Genomic DNA, 19,859 nt, shown 5'->3' on the forward strand with positions numbered 1-19,859 from the left:
AAATTAGCAACATTGCAACTGTCATCTGTATCGTTTATCGTTCCGTTCGGTATTTTCCGAATAGGACTTTTCATTCACAGTCATTTGTTTCGAGCTTCTGTCATAAGTCGTATAATCCGTGTATATTAATATTATACACAGATTATACAACATATGACAGAAGCACGAAACAAATGACAATCGATGAAAAGCCCTATTGTACATGTTTTTAATTTGTTTGTTTATTTTAAGAAATTTCGGAAAAACCCACTTGCCTGTTTTGGCCTACTTCTACTTCATTTATTTAATGTGGTTTCTTCTGCTTTTATGACATCACCAAAATTGAGAATTACCCAGGCCCAGAGCAGAGAAATCGTTTCAGCGAAAGCTATCAGTTCATCAGTGGGTTATTTTAGTTAGTAATGTAATTACAGTACTTACTTTTACATGTATTACAATAACTTACGTCTTAAAAAATGTATATACACGAATTACTAGATGAGCCCAAAAGAAAATTATGCAAAATTCTTGACAAAGATAATAAATGGCTAGAGCTAGGAGGTGTTCACATGAAGTATGATGTTACAGACTTGGAAGAAATAAAAAGGTCAGTAAAAGAGGGTTCATCTATTACTTCAGAATTGCTAACTGTATGGAGCCATCAAAACCACACAGTATTGGAGTTGTTTGTATTACTCGGCCGCATGAAGCAGTATCAAGCAATGATGGTGTTAAAAGAACTTGTTGATAAAAAGTATCATGTACTCATTAAAGACAGTGTGGATGAATTAAATCCTTTGGTTCGTCAAATGCTTCTGGAGAAAAAGAAAATTAAAAACGTTGATTATAGAATACATCCTGATAACTATAATGGTGATCCTGAGAAGATACTGAATACTAAAATAATTCCTCGGCTACCAACAATAGTAAGTAATGAAAATAATGAAAGCAGTAATTTTCTTCTACCTAAATCTCCAGTTAACTTCATAAGATCGAAGATGTATACTGCTTCAGATATATCATTTGTAGCAGAGTCAGTTGGGGGACTGCCATCACTTCCCTACGAAGAATTGCAGGCATCTACTAATAATTGGAGTGAAAGCACAGTTCTTGGAAAAGGTGGCTTTGGGAAAGTGTATAAAGGTAAGATTACTTAATATATTCTCTGATATCTCAGGTCCATTTTATTTGTTAATTTTTCCTGTTTTTATTCCTTTCCTATTTTCTAATATTTGATTGTAAACTTTTATTTTAATATAATAGCAAGTAGTGCAAGTAGTGCCTTAGCAGGTTTTTATAATTCTTTAGGAAATTGAGCCCAAAATAGCATGTGTTTGCCACGCAAATTCTGCTGTTAATCTCTGTGGTGGTGGTGTTATATGAGTGCACGAGATGCAAAACTCGCTTATCGACAAAAATTGAAAAAAGTAGTTAGGCACGCCATCTTGTTCGTATACTATTTACTTATTATTTTACATAAGCATTTGGAGCAAAACTAATTTTTTAACACACGAAAAGCTATCCCAAAAATCATGACTTGATGCAAAACTCGCTTTATGCATTGATGCGTGCGATGCAAAATTCTCTTTTTGTAAGGCGTCCAATCACAGCATCAGATTTTACTCACGTGTTTACTGGTGTGATTCGACCATTTGAATCAGTTGCGTTTTAGCGCCATTTATCGGTGTTCTGAATTGTTTGTTTAACTTTGGGCTGCAGTGGTTTAAAACCTTGCGACATTTATCTACAAATTTAATGTAGGTAATATTATAAGTAACTGTTTAATTGCTTTGTGAATAAATTTTTTCCAAACTATTTCTGTATCATTTTTTTGGTGCAAAACTCGCTAAATGCTTTTTTTCTTATTTTTTTTTTAAAAATCTACACTATTTTTTTAAAATATGTTATAAACTATTAGAGATGTATATGTTCTAAAGGGACGCTAACAGTATTAATTGATTATTAACAAATATAATGCAAAAAACGTTTTTTGCACTTTTCTCAAATTGCCTTTACATGCAATAAGCGAGTTTTGCATCTCGTGCACTCATATTCAGTGTTGATAAGGACTCCCAAGAATAGAAATTGCTTAATTTGATAATTGTTTCAATGACATTATTCTTGATAATAATTGGCCATAGGGTTTGTGGTTGGGTACTTATTTTCATGTATTTCGTTTTGTTGGTGTTTATTATTAACCCGCCATTGGTCTCTATATCAGATTTTCTCTTAAGGTTTCAGAACATGGCACACAACTTGTTCCCTGGTAAATTACACATGCTGTAGTTCCTTCTAGTCTCCTAATTATCCTTCCTCTACAATCGAATATACTTGTCTGCTCAAATGGTGGTTCAGTTGACTTAGTATGGGCAATTGTTAAGTCAGTGTGCTTCACGTGTGATATTCTCTCATCGCGCGACCACCGTCTATAATATTATTTAACATTAATTTATAGCATTATTTTATTTTATATTTGCAATATTAATCGTTCAAAGATAATCTTAAAGCTTGCCCTGTTGCATGACAATAATATAAAGGTACCTACTAGTACAAAAAATCTGAAATTAAAATTAATATTATTTCTGCATTTTTAGATTAAAATGCCGTACAAGCGCATCAACAGTCACATTGTGTAAAGCTAATAATAACTTTATTAACGCCCGGTTTCATAATCAACTTAAACTGAACATTAACTAAAGTTCACTTTAATGTGTATTACAATCCCATTGATAAAGGTACCGACTTAAAATTTAAAGTCCACTTTAACTTTATTATGAAATCGAGCATAAGTTTAAAATCTATTTTCAAAATGTTATTTCGTTAAAAGCAGCAAAAGTTGGATATGTGAGACAAAATCTTACACGCAACCACTCATGTAAAAGTCAACCTAGCGACCAATGCCGGGTTAAGCACAATTTTGTGCTTCTTTTAGTGCTACATGGATGCCTCAGAAGCCAATCGGTGTAAGTCAATTAATGTTTGAAATGAGATTATAACATGTTTGTGAAAAAAGTTGCAGAAAAATGAGGAGCCATAAATAAGTAAACTGCCTTTATTGATCATAATATAAGTATTATATTTATAAATACAAACAAGGACAAGCTATTTGTTGTTGGTCTATTCTTTGGTGTTTCATCACATAAGTCATTTTTAGGGAGAACTTGACTTAAACTGTTTGACTTCTGAAGCATCCTCATATGCTTCTTCTATAGTGTTTTCTGTTTTCCCAAAAATACTGATATCATAAGCCTAGGCATGGATTTGACTGATTTGTTATATATTATTTATTTATTTATATTCTGGGCTGATTATTATTTATCAAATACACTTATATCAATATTATTTAATCAACAACTCAAAATATTCCTGATGCCATGTCAAATATTTAAAATTGTCACTGATTGACTGATTGTCACTGTCTGACTGACAGTATGCTGACAATATTCTATTCGACTGAGTGCGTTGTATGACAAAGATAGATTTGGAAATATTACCACGGACATTGTGTTCATTTTTTTCGAATCCTGAAAAAACCAATAAATATTTTTGAAAAATTTAAACGCAGAATGAAAGATTATATTATTACCGAGGGCCGAAAGTCTCTTAGAATAAATAAAAAGTTTATTTTGAATGAGATATTTTAAATTAAATATCACACTAAATTTTCTTTTAGTTTTTCACCCCCTGTAACTTATTAAAATAAACATTATAGAAGTTCTCATGGACTTTCGGCCTTCGCCAATAACGTAATCTTTCATTCTGCGTTTAAATTTTTCAAAAATACGTATTAGTTTTCTCAGGATTCGAAAAAAATGTATCCCCATTTGAATAGCATTGCAGCCGAAAATACGTACCCATCCTCTTAATATTTTTATTTTATTCACCCGAACCCAAGACTTACCAACTCTTACCAAGGAAGCTAGCCTCTCTCCTCTGTGATACTAAGGCAGTTTGCACAATCTTTGGGTTTTGCAGCTACAGCGACAGTATTTTTGTTAAAATGAATTTACATCAGGTTAATTCTGTAGATAATATTAATTTATTTTGGCTACATTTTTGAATATTTTAGGAACATGGAAGTGTACACAAGTTGCCATTAAACGTCTGGACCAGAAAGATAAAAAGGAATATGAAACGGAACAAATAAAACAATCAATAACGGAACTGCATTGTCTTAATGCTTACAGGCATGATAATATTCTGCCATTGTATGGATACAGTATTGGAGGCCCACATCCTTGTCTGATTTACCAGTACATGGCAGGAGGATCTCTCGATAACAGACTTAGAACTAGAGATCCTGAGAAAGTGCTTAAATGGCCAACTAGGCTGAATATTGCTATTGGAGTCGCAAGAGGTAAATATTAATCAGAATATTTAATTAACAGAACAAGAAAAACGTTTTGAATTAACTATCATTCATTGATCTTTTCATATTTTTCTTCTACTATTAGTGTTGCTAGTGAATGCAAAAAAATAAAACTTTTATTGATTATGTTTGTGTAGTCCATTCGGTCACCGTAAAAATTGCAAATCCTTCGAATTTTAAAGAACCACTTCGATTGACATGAAATTTGGCATACACGTAGCTAAAATGTCAAACAAAAAAAGGGGGTGTGCTTTTGCCCTGGGGGTGAGTACCACCCCTTCTCGGGGGTGAAAAAGTAAGTCAAAAGTTCAAAATAATCATGGAATGGATAAACTGACTAACTCTAAGCAATTTTTGTTCTATAGTGTCAAAAGTCAATACTGCTATTGGAGTCGCAAGAGGTAAATATTAATCAGAATATTTAATTAACAGAACAAGAAAAACGTTTTAAATTAACTATCATTCATTGATCTTTTAATATTTTTCTTCTACTATTAGTGTTGCTAGTGAATGCAAAAAAAATAAAACTTTTATTGATTATGTTTGTGTAGTCCATTCGGTCACCGTAAAAATTGCAAATCCTTCGAATTTTAAAGAACCACTTCGATTGACATGAAATTTGACATACACGTAGCTAACATGTCAAACAAAAAAAGGGGGTGTGCTTTTGCCCTGGGGGTGAGTACCACCCCTTCTCGGGGGTGAAAAAGTAAGTCAAAAGTTCAAAATAATCATGGAATGGATAAACTGACTAACTCTAAGCAATTTTTGTTCTATAGTGTCAAAAGTCAATACTTTTCGAGTTATTTGCGAGTGAATATATTCATTTTTCAATAAAAAAACCATCTGTATAGACGATTTTTCACAAATAACTCAAAAAGTAAGTATTTTATCGAAAAAAATATTCTTAGCAAAAATATAGCTTATAAAAAGTGAAAAATAAGGTGTACGCATGAAGTCTGTAGACCCAGTAGAAGCAGAGTTGTAGCTAATGAAAAGTAGGTTTTTATTCGTTCAAATTCCAAATCGAATATTTCAACGTGAAATACCCAAAAATTGAAGTACTTTTCGGGGAAAACTCTTCACAAGTTTTTTAGTGTTAAAAAAATCTTTATTTTTGTAATTTAAAAAAGGTTGTAGCGTCAAAAATCAGCAAGTTACACTAATAATAAATTTGGTCCCTTTTTTTTGGTAAATAAATCGTGAAAATATTCCCCTAATTAGCATTCCAAATAAAATTAATTGTTACTGCTTTTCTCAACTTTTGTTACTTATGTATTGCTTATATGAGCTGTAAGTTTCATCGGTTAAAAGGGCTCTAGTTGAAAGGGCTTGAACGAGTCACTAATCATGAGTGTACGCAAATTTTGAACAGCCATATCTTAACCAATTTTTGTTATAGAAAACCAAAAAATCAGATATATTCAGAACAGTAAAACCTACATTTTTTTATTCTTTGAGGTTTTTGAAATCACTAAAAATTTTTAGTTATTTTGAAAAAAGGCATTTTTTTCACAATTAAAAAAAAATACTTCAAAACCAAACTTTTTCAAAAATACGCACTTTGAACCGATGCATGCGATGGGACTTACAGATCATATAAACAATACATAAATAAAGCAAAGTAATAATAACTGTGAAGCCGTAACAGTTATTAATTTCATTTGGGATGCTAATTAGATGGTGACTTTCACGATTTTTTTTACAAAAAAGGGACCAACTTTATTTTTAATGTCCAACTTCCGTACCTTTGACGCTAGAAACTTTAGAAAAATAAAAATGTTTGTATACTTTTTAAAAACATTATGATGAGTTTTACTTTTTTATAAGCTATATATTTGCTAAGAATATTGTTTTCGATAAAATATGTACTTTTGAGTTATTTGCGAAAAACCGTCTAAAAACGTGGATTTTTTGTTAAAAATTGAACATGTTCACTCGCAAATAACTCGAAAAGTATTGACTTAGTGAAAAAACTCTATAGAGCAAATGTTGCTTAGAATTAGTCGGTTTATCCAATAGGGAACTGGCACATTTTTTTAATACATAATAATGTTCAGTTTTGTTTAAAAATGAGATTTTCAAAATTTCACGGTTCAAAAACCCATAATAACTTAGAAGTACAAATTTAAAATCTTCTGTGTATTTAAACCATTTTAAACGACCCGTGACGTCACATCATTATATTTTATTTATGTTTATGGTTATATTTATATTTTAATGACATTTATCATATGCCATTGTAATAATATATACCAATCGTTGAGATTGGAGTTTGATACAGTTTTTGAAGGAAAGGAAAGAAGGTTTACTATGGAAAATAAAAGAAAACATGATAAGTGTTGTTTAGTGCCATTTTGTAAAAGTGCAAATATTAAAAACCCCAATAAACTAGTTATTGGATTACCAGCCGATAAAAAACGGTGTAGGTATAATATACATATTATGTACTTACTTATCTGCTTTAACTCCCCGAACTTCTCCAACGAAAAAATGTTCACCCTTTTGAAAATATGTGGCCACCTTACACATATTTACTATAGGTAAGTTATCAGACTGGCCTTTAGAAAACCCTCTTCGGTCATTTTAAAAAAATTGTCTTAAGTAATAAAAACACTCAACTATTAATTACAAATTGTCTTAACAAAAACACTTAAATATTAGTTCGAAATTGTCTTAAAAACACTCAAATATTAGTCAGAAATAGCAACTATCGAAATATTTATAAAACTGAGTGTCAAAACGAATGCCAAACCTAATGAATTAATGGCGAGGACATCCAATACTACAATGATATGACGTCATAACCAATGAGGGCGCGTTTTGGGCTGGCTGCTATAATTTGAATTTTTAATCATCTTTTGGCGCCATACGGAAGACAAAAAAAACTTTTTTTTTGTTTGATATAATATGTTTTAAATTATGTTCTGTTGTGATTGATAGCATTTTTTTCGAATTTAAAATTTTATATAAGTTCCCTATTCGGGACCTATTTTAAACGTATGTTTTTTTTCAACCCCGAGAAGGTGTGGTACTCACCCTCAGGGCAAAAGCACACATAGGCATACTATCACTTTTTTTCTTTCAGATGTTAGCTATGTGTATGCCAAATTTCATGTCAATCCAAGCAGTTATTTAAAATTCGGAGCAAAAACCATCAGTAAATGGACTATTAAGGATGTTACAGTTTTCACTTCTTCCATCTATCTCTGTCATTTCATTCATCTGACTTACCTCGTTTTAACATGACTTTGTCTGCGTATTTATCCAGGATATTCCAGATCGACCTATGGGGCTCAATATTTCCTCGTTTCATTGTTTATCCATTCAAGTTAGTAAGCGGCATCTTCTGAACCTTTATAGCTTTTTGCTCTTGTTTTGTTCATTATCGAGTTTTCTATGCGTTGTCACAATACTTCACATCGATGTTTCATAGACTCACCTTTTTGTTTTCTTGCTCAGTTTCCCTCCAAATCTACGTTTTTATTTTCATGCTTAGGTGTCCATTCTGCAAAATTTAATCCATTTATCTATTTGCCGTTCCTGTTTTTCCTAAGGTTTTATTTTTCTATTGATGCATTTCCGCTATTTTTTAGAGGTCTAAGTATTTGCTGGTCCATGTGGATTAATGGTAAAAGTTTTCCACCAAAGTTGACACCTACAGCTTTGGAGTACTGCTATTCGAACTGGCCACCTCGTTATCGCCTCATTCTGAACATCGAGAGGAAAAGTTCTTGGGGGATCATGTGGTGAACTATTCAGGTGACATTTTAGAGCTTAAAGATAAACGCGATTACGACGATTGCTTTAAAGGAATACTAGAGATAGGTAAGATGTGTGTAAAAAGGTGGGCAGAAGAAAGACCTGAAATGATTTTTGTACTGATAATGTTGGAGAAAGTATCTCTAGTGGAATAAGACAAAGAGGCCAGCAATTTTTCGATTTTTAAATGCTTCGTTTCCTGGGATATGACCAGATTTTAGTTTGGAAAGTTCTTTTGGGAACTATGGGTACATAATATTAAATTGTTCATTCTATTTAATTCAGAAATAACTAATTTTATGTAATCCATTTTTAAAGCCTAATTTTCAACAGGTCTTCAATTTTTACATACGAATAGAATAAATGGCAAGCCGTTGGTTCATGGAGATATAAAATCAGCGAATATTTTACTAGACCCTTGCAACCAACCACGCATTGGAGATTTTGGCTTAGCTCGTGAGGGTCCTCAGAGTCAATATACATACATAAAGGTGAGCCGAATCCATGGTACTCGTCCCTACCTGCCAGAAGAATTTCTAAGAGCAAAAAAGTTTTCCACCAAAGTTGACACCTACAGCTTTGGAGTACTACTATTCGAGCTGGCAACTTCGTTATCGCCTCATTCTGAACATCGAGAGGAAAAATTCTTGAGGGATCATGTGGTGAACTACCCAGGTGACATTTTAGAGCTTAAAGATAAACGCGTAAAGGATTACGACGATTGCTTTAAAGGGATACTAGAGATAGGTAAGATGTGTGTAAAAAGGTGGGCAAAAGAAAGACCTGAAATGATTGATGTACTGATAATGTTGGAGAAAGTATCTCTAGTGGAATAAGACTAATAATTTAAACTCATAAGGCGCCTTTACACATGCCTATTAAAATAACCTATTATAGTGAGTTATATTATATCATTACTACACATATGGATTTTTATTTACGTCTACTATTTTCCTATCTTATTAATTCACGAGGTAATTTAATAATTAATATTCTGGAATTTTCAGTTGAATATTCATTACTACATTTGCGATACTTGTAAGGTAAAAAATTGGGATCATTTTATTTGTTTGTCAATATTTCATATAAAATACTGGGGTGAAGCGAAAAAGGAAAAAATGATTGAAAGTAGATTAACTGAAGTTCTTCTTTAGGGAATTCTTGTACTGTTTAAAAAAAAGCTAAGAAACTAAATTAAAAATCTCGTTAGGAAGAAATCACGAATATTAACTTTTTTTATATTACATATTTTAATTTACAATCTGCTTCATCGAAGCTATAAGTAAATAGTTTGAGTGTTAAATACATGAGGGAGAAGCTACCGTATGACAACCCTCTTTTTACATTAGATCATAATATATATAGTCTTTTAAGCCCCTTTTACTTTTCAGTGTCGGGACTGACACGTCTTTTCACGTGTGTACAAATGTTGACCATTGTTTCTTATTGTTTGCTAATCTGCTTGCTTCTGCTATTATTTTCCCCTTCCTTTGGATGATTTTAGCGACTACTGTATCCCAATCTTCTCTAGGTCTTCCTGTATTTCTTTTCTTTTGTATCCTAGCTTCCCATATTTTCTTCACCCGTATGTTGTCTTTCATTCTTTTCATGTGTCCCCACCAACTTAGTTGTTTTTCTTCAATATATTCAAGTGCTGATTTCGTCCTAAGATCTGTGCGTATATCTGTGTTTCTCATTCTGTCTCTCATTGTCACTCCTCTAACTTTTCGTAAATACTTCATTTCTGGGGCTTGTATCTTACTCTTTAGTTTTCTTGTTAGTATCCATGATTCACAGCCGTATATAAGCACTGGTCTATATATGGTGTTGAATACAGTTAGTTTGGTTTTTCTTGTGATTTCTTTCTTGTTTAAGAAGCTATTTTTTATTGTATGAAATAGTTTTGATGCTTTACTAATCATAATATATCTAATTTATTAAGTCTGTTGGCCATCGTTTTTTTTTCAATCGTCTTGCAAATCCGGGAGGAGCGTTTAACAGTCTTGCTTCATCATTTGGATGACTTCTCAGTTCACCAAGGTAGTTCTTTGTGATTATTCGAATTTCTTCCTCTACCAAAGGTGTAGCTGAGTCCTCGTGTAGGGTGATAGTGCTAACATACCAGGGCGCCTTGAATATCATTCTCAATATTTTTTGTTGAACTATTTGTATTATCTTGATATTTGATGGCTTTGAGCAACCCCAGAGTTGGACACCATAGGTCCAAATTGGTTTTATCATATACTTATACAGGATCAATAGTGAGTTTTGTCGTATTTCGATGTTGATCTGGGCTTTCTTGACATGCATATGCGGCTTCCATGTTAATCTTTTGTCAAGGATTAGTCTCAAATATTTAACTAGTGTGTGTAACTGGTGATTCTGTATCATTTAATGTTAATGTTGGACATAAATCCCTTCGGTTTGTAAAAGTAACTAGGGTTGACTTCGTTTCATTTACTTCCACTTTCCATTTGTTGATCCATGATCCCAATTGGTCAAGATGGTTTTGCAATTGTGCAGACGCGATAATGGGGTCTTCATTGATAGCCATTATGATGGTGTCATCGGCGAATGTTGAGATTTAGGTTGTTTCAGTGGTTGGGATATTTGCGGTAAATTAATAGGTAAAGGAGAGAATCCGGGACGCTACCCTGTGGTATGCCTGATTTAATGGAAAAATATATGGAAGTTGCTGTGTTATATTTTACTTGGAATTAACGATCTTCAATGTAGGATTTCATAATTAGGTAGTAGTGGGTTGGAAGAATGCTTTTGAGTTTGTATAAGAGTCCAGTATGCTATACTCTATAAAATGCTTTTTCTACATCTAAGAATACCGCTGTACAATATTTTTTCCTCAGTAGCGGTAAGGATTTTGTTACAATTCTAAGAGCTTGTTGTGTGGAGTATTGGAGTAATTAACTATTTTTAATGGGAAATAAGCCACGATTTGACTAAAAAAATTATTTTATTGACGTTTCCACGTCCAAATCGGTTGCCGTTGTCAAAATACAAAAAATAATAATGAATTAAACAAAAATGCTGTTGCTTAGTAAAAAATTCTTCTAATAATTTATTTAATCTGACTCATTATATCGGCAATTCAGACATATATTATAACATTTAAGTAGAAGACTTTAGAATGATATTGCCGATATTTATGAGTTGCGTTCCTTTGACGACTTTACTGAAAGATAGTTCATTTGATTACATGAAAGCAATCCCAACTCAAGAATATCCGTCAAAAAAATCATAGCATGTGATGTGTCTTTAAAAAGACAACCACATGCAACGGTGACAGTAAAATTCCCATACTAAAAGAGGAAGTCAATAGAAAGAAAATACCACGATTAGTATGTCAATAACATATCGAGTTGGTACATATTTTATATTTTAGTATTATTTATATATCTATGTATTATTAATATTATTTATAATTTAAAATAACATATATTATACGTATTAAGTTCAGAATTTGGTATTAGTTTTGAGAGTAAATTGTGACGGATATTCTTGACTTGGAATTGATTTCATGTAATAGCATGAACTATCTTTCAGTAAAGTCGTCCCAGGAACGCCACTCATAAATATTGGCAATATCATTTTAAAGTCTTTATCATTTTAAAGTCTTCTAGGTACTTTAAAATGTATAATATATGTCTGAATTGCCGATATAAATGATGAGTCAGATTAAATAAATTATTAGAAGAATTTTTTACTAAGCATCAACATTTTTCTTTAATTCATTAATATTTTTTGTATTTTGACAAAACGGCATCCGATTTGGACGTCGAAACGTTAATAAAATAATTTTTTTAGTAAAATTGTGGCTTCATCATCATCATCATCATCATCATCAACCCGTACGCGTCCACTGCTGGACATAGGTCTCCCTCAGCTCTTTCTATTTATCTCTATTTTGTGCGGCTTGCATCCAGTTACCGATAACATGCTTCAAACCATCGGCCCATCTGGTTAGTGGGCGTCCTCTGCTCCATAGTGCTTCTTCTCGCGGCCTCCACTCGACAATACGTTTTGTCCATCGGTTGTCTGGCAATCTGGCGACGTGTCCTGCCCAATTCCACTTAAGTTGACTTAAGCGACGCGATTTTTTCGACAGCCTCTGTTGTTTTTGTTCTACGGCGTATTTCTTCGTTTGGGATTCGGTCTCTCAGGGAGACACCCAACATCTGGCGCTCCATAGCCCTCTGAGTTACGCGAATCTTGTTCACTACCTTTTTTGTTAGTGTCAATGTTTCGGCTCCATAAGTGAGTACAGGCAACATACACTGGTCAAAGATTTTCCTTTTGAGGCATATGGGCAAGTCCGATTTAAATACATAGTTCAGTTTACCAAACGCTGCCCAGGCTAATCCTATGCGACGTGGGAGTTCGCATGTCTGGTTATCTCGTCCCAACCGAATTTCATGTCCCAAGTACTTATAGGATGCAGTCTCCTCAATATCCATTCCATCAACAACAATAAGTCTTTAGAAGGTTTTGGACATTGTCGGTAACAGGCTGATTGGTCGATAGGATAATGTTTTATTTGGAGGTTTGCCCGGTGATTATTAAAATATAGTCTTTATTTGACGTGCGTGACTTCCTAAACGAGATAAAAGCTGAGACGGCTGCTCTGAAAAGTTCATTTATTGATGTACATCCGTACCATTCTTTCAGGTTACGCAGCCACGATATTCTGCGTCCCCCTATGTTCCTTTTTCCTTGAATCTTTCCGTGCATAATCAGTTGGATCAAGCTGCGTCTCTCTCCACGTGTAATATGTCCGAGATATTCCAATTTTCTGGTTTTGATTGTATTTCAGACTTTCATTACTTTATTCATCTTTCTCAGAACATCTTTGTTTGTGACGTGTTCTGTCCGCGATATTTTCAGAATTATTTTATACACCCACAACTCGAATGATTCCCGTTTTTTTGGTTGATGTTGCATTCAATGTCCAAGCTTCCAAACGTAGCACCCGGTCCAACCTAACTTGTAGCTCCAACTGTAAATCTCTTGTGCAGAGGTCTCTTCTCATAATGACAATTAATTATTATGTAAAAAATAGGCTCAAACTACATACTTATTTTCAAAAATGTCCACTACATTTACTTCTTATACATCATATGTATATTTCACAATAGTCCAGAAAGCCACTGCGCATCCGCTAAGAAAAATATTCCGATTCATATTTTTTGCACAATCTTACTCAAAAAGGACCCCTTTTAACAAATTTGCATGTTGCCAGGACCAAAAGTGGGTCAAAAAATGTTTAAACGTTTTTTTTTTGTTTTTTTCGTAAAATTATTTTTTTTGCATGGAACAAAGTTTTTTTAGGTTTTTTGGATCATTACAAACAGAAAAGTAGTGACTTTTCTCTAAAGTTGATAGTTTTTGACATATAAGCGATTAAAACTTGAAAAATGCGAAATCGATCATTTTTAACCCTCAAAAACTATGTGAAAAACTGAAAATTTTAATATTGCAAAGGTAGATATTCTTTAACATCGATTGATGAAATCGCGAAGAGTTTTTTGCAATACAATATTCAAAACTCCTTTGTTTTTAATTGCTAATCAAGCATGCGCGACACTATTTTCCACCGTTGCATGTGTATACAGTATGGTGCAAATGAAAGGAATAAATTCGTTATTTCGTAAACGGTGACTTTAAGGAAAAATCCCGAAACAGGTCGACTTTTATTTTTAAGTTATGATATTGTGGCATAATATGGTATATCAGTGACATCATCCATCTGTACGTAATGACGTAATCGATAATTTTTTTAAATGAGAATAGGGGTCGTGTGCTAGCTCATTTGAAAGGTTCTTTAATTCTCTATTCATTAATATAAACATTTACATAATTATTTATACAAGGTGTCGAAAAAAAGTTTTTAATTAAATTATTTGAAAAAAAAGAAGAATATATGTAATTTATTTAATTCAAAATACATTTTACTGTTACCCGAAAACTAAAAAATGTTTATTTCACAAATAAATATTGCTTTTCGATTACATTCAATGTCCAAGCCAGCTCCCACCAGCCACCTGTCTCTTGGAAGTTTGAAGATTTAATTTAAGCGAAAAGCAATGTTTATTTGTGAAATATACTTTGTTTTCTGGTTTTTGAAAGCAGTAAATTGTATTTTGAATTAAATAAATTACAAACATTCTTCTTTTTTTGTCAAATAATTTAATTTAATAAAAATTTTTTGGTCAGCCTGTATAAATAATTATGTAAATGATAGAGAATAGAGAATTGAAGAACCTTTCAAATGTGGTAGCACACGACCCCTATTCTCATTGAAAAAAATCATCCATTCCGTCATCAGGTCCAGATGGATGACGTCACTAGTATACCATATATGCCACAATATCATAACTTAAAAATAAAAATCGACCTGTTTCGTGATTTTTCTTAAAGTGGCCGGTTTATAAAATAACGAATTTATTCCTTTTATTTGCATCATACTGTATACACATGCAACGGTGGAAAATAGTGTCGCGCACGCTTGATTAGCAATTAAAAAACAAAGGAGTTTTGAATATTGTATTGCAAAAAAACTCTTCGGGATTTCATTAATCGATGTTTAAAGAATATATATATATATATATATATATATATCTACCTACCTTGGCAACATTCAAATTTTCAATTTTTCACATAGTTTTTGTGGGTTAAAAATGGCCGATTTCGCAATTTTAATCGCTTATATGTCAAAAACCTTAAAAAACTTTGTTCCATGCAAAAAAAAATAATTTTAGGAAAAAAACAAAAAAAAAAACGTTTGAAAAATTTTTGATCCACTTTTGGTCCTGGCAACATGCAAATTTGTTAAAAGGGGTCCTTTTTGATTAGGATTGTGCAAAAATTCCGAATCGGAATATTTTTCCTAGCGAATGCGCAGTGGCTTTCTGGACTACAACTTTATAGCTATTTTAGATATTAAGGTACAGCTATCAAAACGAAAATAATAAAATACCAACAGACTGCTTTTCTGTGAAGGGACTGTTAGTCGTGAAGGAGAGTATGTTTTTATTTAGATTGATTTCTAAAACTTCTTGAAAGTTATTTTTCAAAAAATGTTTTCGTTGTTAATAACAATTCTAAATATCTTTGGGTTTGATGAGAGATCAGCAGGCGGCAGTTTGTAATTGAATTGTGTAACTGATGTCACTACACCATAAATAATATATGTTCAATTTAAGAAGGGTTAATCATATATGTAAAACTAGCAATACAAGGGATTTCATGAAATGACAATGCTAAAAAACAAGCTACCGACTACGAAAAAGAAGAAAAACATTTAAATATATTTTAAAGTATTCTCTGAACAATTTCATATTTATTATTGATTATTTAATACTTTTGAAATTGAATGTATTTCTTGTATAGTGTCATCAGTTACAACTTTTAAAAACTAAACTTCATCTTAAAACTAGAATGCTGATTTTTTAAATAAACCATTTATTATGTTTTAATCAGAGTAGCTATTAAGTATTATAGTATTAACATAGTAAAATTGTCTTCCAAAAGAACTATTTTTATAATTCATATGCTAATAATAAGTTTGTAATTCAATTATAAATATATACTGTGATACATTTTCAATAAAGTTTTTATTTATTGTATTACTTGCGTTTTGCTTAGAACCATTCCAAAAAAGTATAACTTATCATCAGACTTATAGTCCCCTATACGCCGTTCTTTTTTGATAATGATCACAAAAGTTTTAAAAATGGTTTGAACTGCTTCGTTTGTGGGAGTCTACCACTTTCTAAAAATTTTTAGAGAGCAGGTTGGACGCGTTTCCGCACGCACAACAACTGAACCTGTAGCTCTAGCGCGGTTATGTTTTGTTATTGCAAAATTACAATTTTTAAGTTTAATCAAAAATTATACGTTAAAATAAAATAAATTATTTTTGTATGGCGAAAAAGAGGGAGCAATCGTAGAGTCCGACACCCGCAAAATGTCACTCTTAGACCGGTCTAGTTAGACTCAAAAATAGGAGTGAGGTTACAATAATTACCATCAAGCTGAAAATTGGTAGGATTGTTCAAAATACCATCATAAATGAAATCTAAAAAGTCCTCATAAATCCGACCCGAGCTAAAAAATTTACGCGGGGTCAAAGGTCACCAAATATAGTTTTTAGCGATTTTCAGCGAATCGGTAAGTTTTAGCATAAAATTAGTTCTAACAAAAAATGTAGATTAGATAATTATCTATAAAAAATATCTTAATACTTTTTTCGTAAGAGCCACCGTTTTTGAGATACAACGATTCAAAGAGTTGAAAGAGTTCTAATCGTCATAATATGTATTAGTACACCACGTATATACATCACTGAAGCTGTAATACAAGTAAACATAATATTCTATCGGTCAACTTAACTTATATTACACATAATAATATAAGATATTATAAATATGATAATGTTTCTACTATACAGCTTGCGGTCTACGGAGGGATGCAATGTATAAGCTGTATTACATTACAGTGCCAACAAAAAAAAAATCATTACAAAGTGAATGTAACGCGAAATTAATAAGAATTAGTATTTCAATTTTACGGCTTATTCCCAACAAAAATAGTAAATTGTTATGACAAAGTATTACCTAACTTATAATAATTATTCTTACTTATGCGTCTTATTCAATTTGTAAAGATGGTTTTTGTCGGAAGACACACGTTTTATCGGTACGTCGGCTAATCTAATCACTCTAACTATTCTTTTCTCAGAAGGGTTTGAACATGATAATGAAAGCCAACTTTCTAGGCAAAATGTTTATTGCTAAGTACTAATAAACATTTCAATATACAATAAATTACCATGGAATCTCTAACGCGAGAATTTTACCGTCATCGTTGCATTTGGTTGTCTTTTTAAAGACAGATCACATGCTATGATTTTTTTGTGACGGATATTCTTGAGTTGGGATTGATTTCATGTAATCGAATGAACTATCTTTTAGTAAAGTCGTCCCAGGAACGCAACTCATAAATATTGGCGATATCATTTTAAAATCTTCTACTTTAAAATGTATAATATACGTCTGAATTGTCAATATAAATGAGTCAGATTAAATAAATTATTAGAAGAATTTTTTTACTTAGCAACAACATTTTTGTTTATTTTAGTAGTACATATTTTGTATTTTGACAACGAAACCCGATTTGGGCTTCGAAACGTTAATAAAATCATTTTTTGGTAAAATTGTGGCTTATTCCCATTAAAAATAGTTGATTATAAAAATGCCACAAGGAAATAGCTTCAGAACAACATATACAATAAACTTTATGCAAATGTAGTTTGTTTACTATTATGCAAATTATACCGTTATCTTCCTGGGTGGCGAAATTCTTCAAGTAGATGATACCCTCGAGGTATAAATAATTAGTCTTGAGTACTACTCCGGAGTGAAATTACGTGTTAAACCTAATTATATTACTTGAATGTGCCGAAGTGTTAAAAAAAACTAATTCAATTCCACAAGAAGTTATTTCCAACGGAATTAGCATTCTTCTCTCTATGTATGGAGCGCCTAAAAAACTACGTGCCTAGATAAGTTTCGATATGCATGTTTCTTTAAAAATACCCGAAATAAAAAATAAGTGCAATTATCTTGTCTTCCTCCAACCTCAGCGGCTGCTCATAACATCTTTTTCGGGTATATTACCAAGTTCAAGTGTGGCTTGGTTATCAGCTAGATCCAAAAGACTGGGGATGGAAATTAGTCGACAGTTCATTAGAACCAATTCAAACTTTACTCCCACCTGCGCCGGAAAAACTCCTGAACACAATTTTTTGCAACTGTAAAAAGGGATGTAGCGCTAAATGTGGTTGGAAAAAGTTGGACTGTTTTGGTCGGTAGCATGCACTAATTGTCAAAACCGGTTGTGCTCCAATGTTGAATCATTAACAATTGAGGATTCATTTGATTATATCGAGCAGCCATGCGATGTGTCATTATTGGGGCAATTTACTTGCACCCAGGATGAACAAGAAGAAGGTGAATAACAAGAAGAAGAACAAGGAGAAGAGGAAGCAGACGTATTAGAGAATTATGAACCAGTTGGATAAATTTCCTTTTTTTTTTAATTTATACCGCTTTTTATAACTTTTATCATTTTTAACCCTTGGAAATATCAATTATTCAATAGCTTCAAATTCAACAGAATCATAACAGATCCGTGAAATAGGCCTACTAGGGAAACCACGTTAAAAAATCGCGCTAAGTACACTACCTCAAAGGTGGTGTGGAAACGTGTGCGCATATTATGACGATTACAACTTTTTGAATCGTTTTATCTCAAAAACGGTGGTTTTTAGGAAAAAAAAGTAATATGTAATACATTTTTTATAGATAATTATCTAATCTACATTTTTTGTTAGAACTAATTTTATGATAAAACTCACAGTTTCGCTGAAAATCGCTAAAAACTATATTTGGTGACCTTTGACCCCGCGTAAATTTTTTAGCTCGGGTCGGATTTATGAGGACTTTTTAGATTTCATTTATGATGGTATTTTGAACAATCCTGCCAATTTTCAGCTTGATGGTAATTTTTGTAACCTCGGATGTGTAAGTTAACCGGAGTATCTAGCGCCGTACAGTTTTGTTATTACAAATCTCTTAATTTTCAATTGAAAGTACTTATAATTAATTACAAAAGACTGTCGATCTCTTGTCCGATAAATTTACAGCCTCATTTCTTTTGTCCGACAACGTAAATATGTTAACTATGGCAGGTTATGTTTTGTGATTATGATAGATGTTATGATAACTCTTATAGTTAATCAATACATTTATTCAAGTGTTCTTTTCATTGCGCCAGAATTGTGAAGCAACTGCTAAACGAAAATTTTCCAATCCATTGGATAGACCGTAGTAGTCCGTTGATAGATTGGCTATTCAGATCTAAAAGTTCTACACTTCTACCTCTTGGGAGTTATCAAACAAAATTTAACGAAGCCGTTCAAGACACGTAGATGAACTTAGTGCAATAATTCAACAGGCACAAATTACTCCCCAACAACTAAGAAATGTAATTAGAAATATTAGTGCTACGACACATTTATCCAATTAGATGGTGGATTGATAAAACACTAGAATTAAAACTAAAATGATGACAGTCAGTTGATACAAAATATTCATTTTTAACCGTATCTTAGTGAGTTTTAAAATTGTAACTTATCATAACTTAGTTATTAATAAACATATATTTCAGACCACGCTAAATCCCCACTTTAGAATAATAAAAAGTATCGTAGTATGCCCTGGAAGTATGAACAAACGTTTTAAATTATGTCCCGAAGTTAATTACTTATTTGAAAACAAAATTGGTTTAAAGCGATTACCAACTTCAAATTTTATAGAGGTGTTTCCAATGTAAATGGGTCACACTATGTATAGTGCAGTCACTGAAGGTTTTCACCTCTGATTTCTATGAACATTCAAAGATTTTTATGAAAATTGCTGAGTAGTTAGAGGATACTTCAAGAAACAAAAGTGACATGGTGCCAACTTGCGCTTTTACACTGGGGGGTTAATGCCAACTCTCCCTTCATTTTATTAGAAATAACCCCATAAATCTATAGAGGGACAAATTCTAAGCAAAATTTGTTATATCAAGTTATTAAAAAATTGAATACTTTTTGAGTTATTCAAGATCAAAGATTTTAATTTTTCGCGAAGACTTTCGCCTATTTTAAAGCGGTTGTTACAAAAACGAT

The 19,859-nt window shown here is 32.3% G+C and overlaps 2 protein-coding genes across 2 annotated transcripts in view; one reads left to right on the forward strand and one right to left on the reverse strand.

Annotated features, from left to right (window-relative positions):
* Nucleotides 1-19,859, reverse strand: part of LOC114332081 (coiled-coil domain-containing protein 13-like) — a 135,551-nt gene that overhangs the window by 51,361 nt on the left and 64,331 nt on the right. The window lies entirely within an intron of this gene.
* LOC114332080 (serine/threonine-protein kinase pelle) lies at nt 201-9,034 on the forward strand. The gene is made up of 3 exons (XM_028281791.2): nt 201-1,122; nt 4,049-4,336; nt 8,444-9,034. Exons 1-3 carry the CDS (start codon nt 456-458, stop codon nt 8,944-8,946), a joined length of 1,458 nt encoding a protein of 485 aa, XP_028137592.1. The 5' UTR covers nt 201-455; the 3' UTR covers nt 8,947-9,034.

The sequence above is a fragment of the Diabrotica virgifera genome, chromosome 7, assembly GCF_917563875.1.
Source record: "Diabrotica virgifera virgifera chromosome 7, PGI_DIABVI_V3a".
Lineage (NCBI taxonomy): Eukaryota > Metazoa > Arthropoda > Insecta > Coleoptera > Chrysomelidae > Diabrotica > Diabrotica virgifera.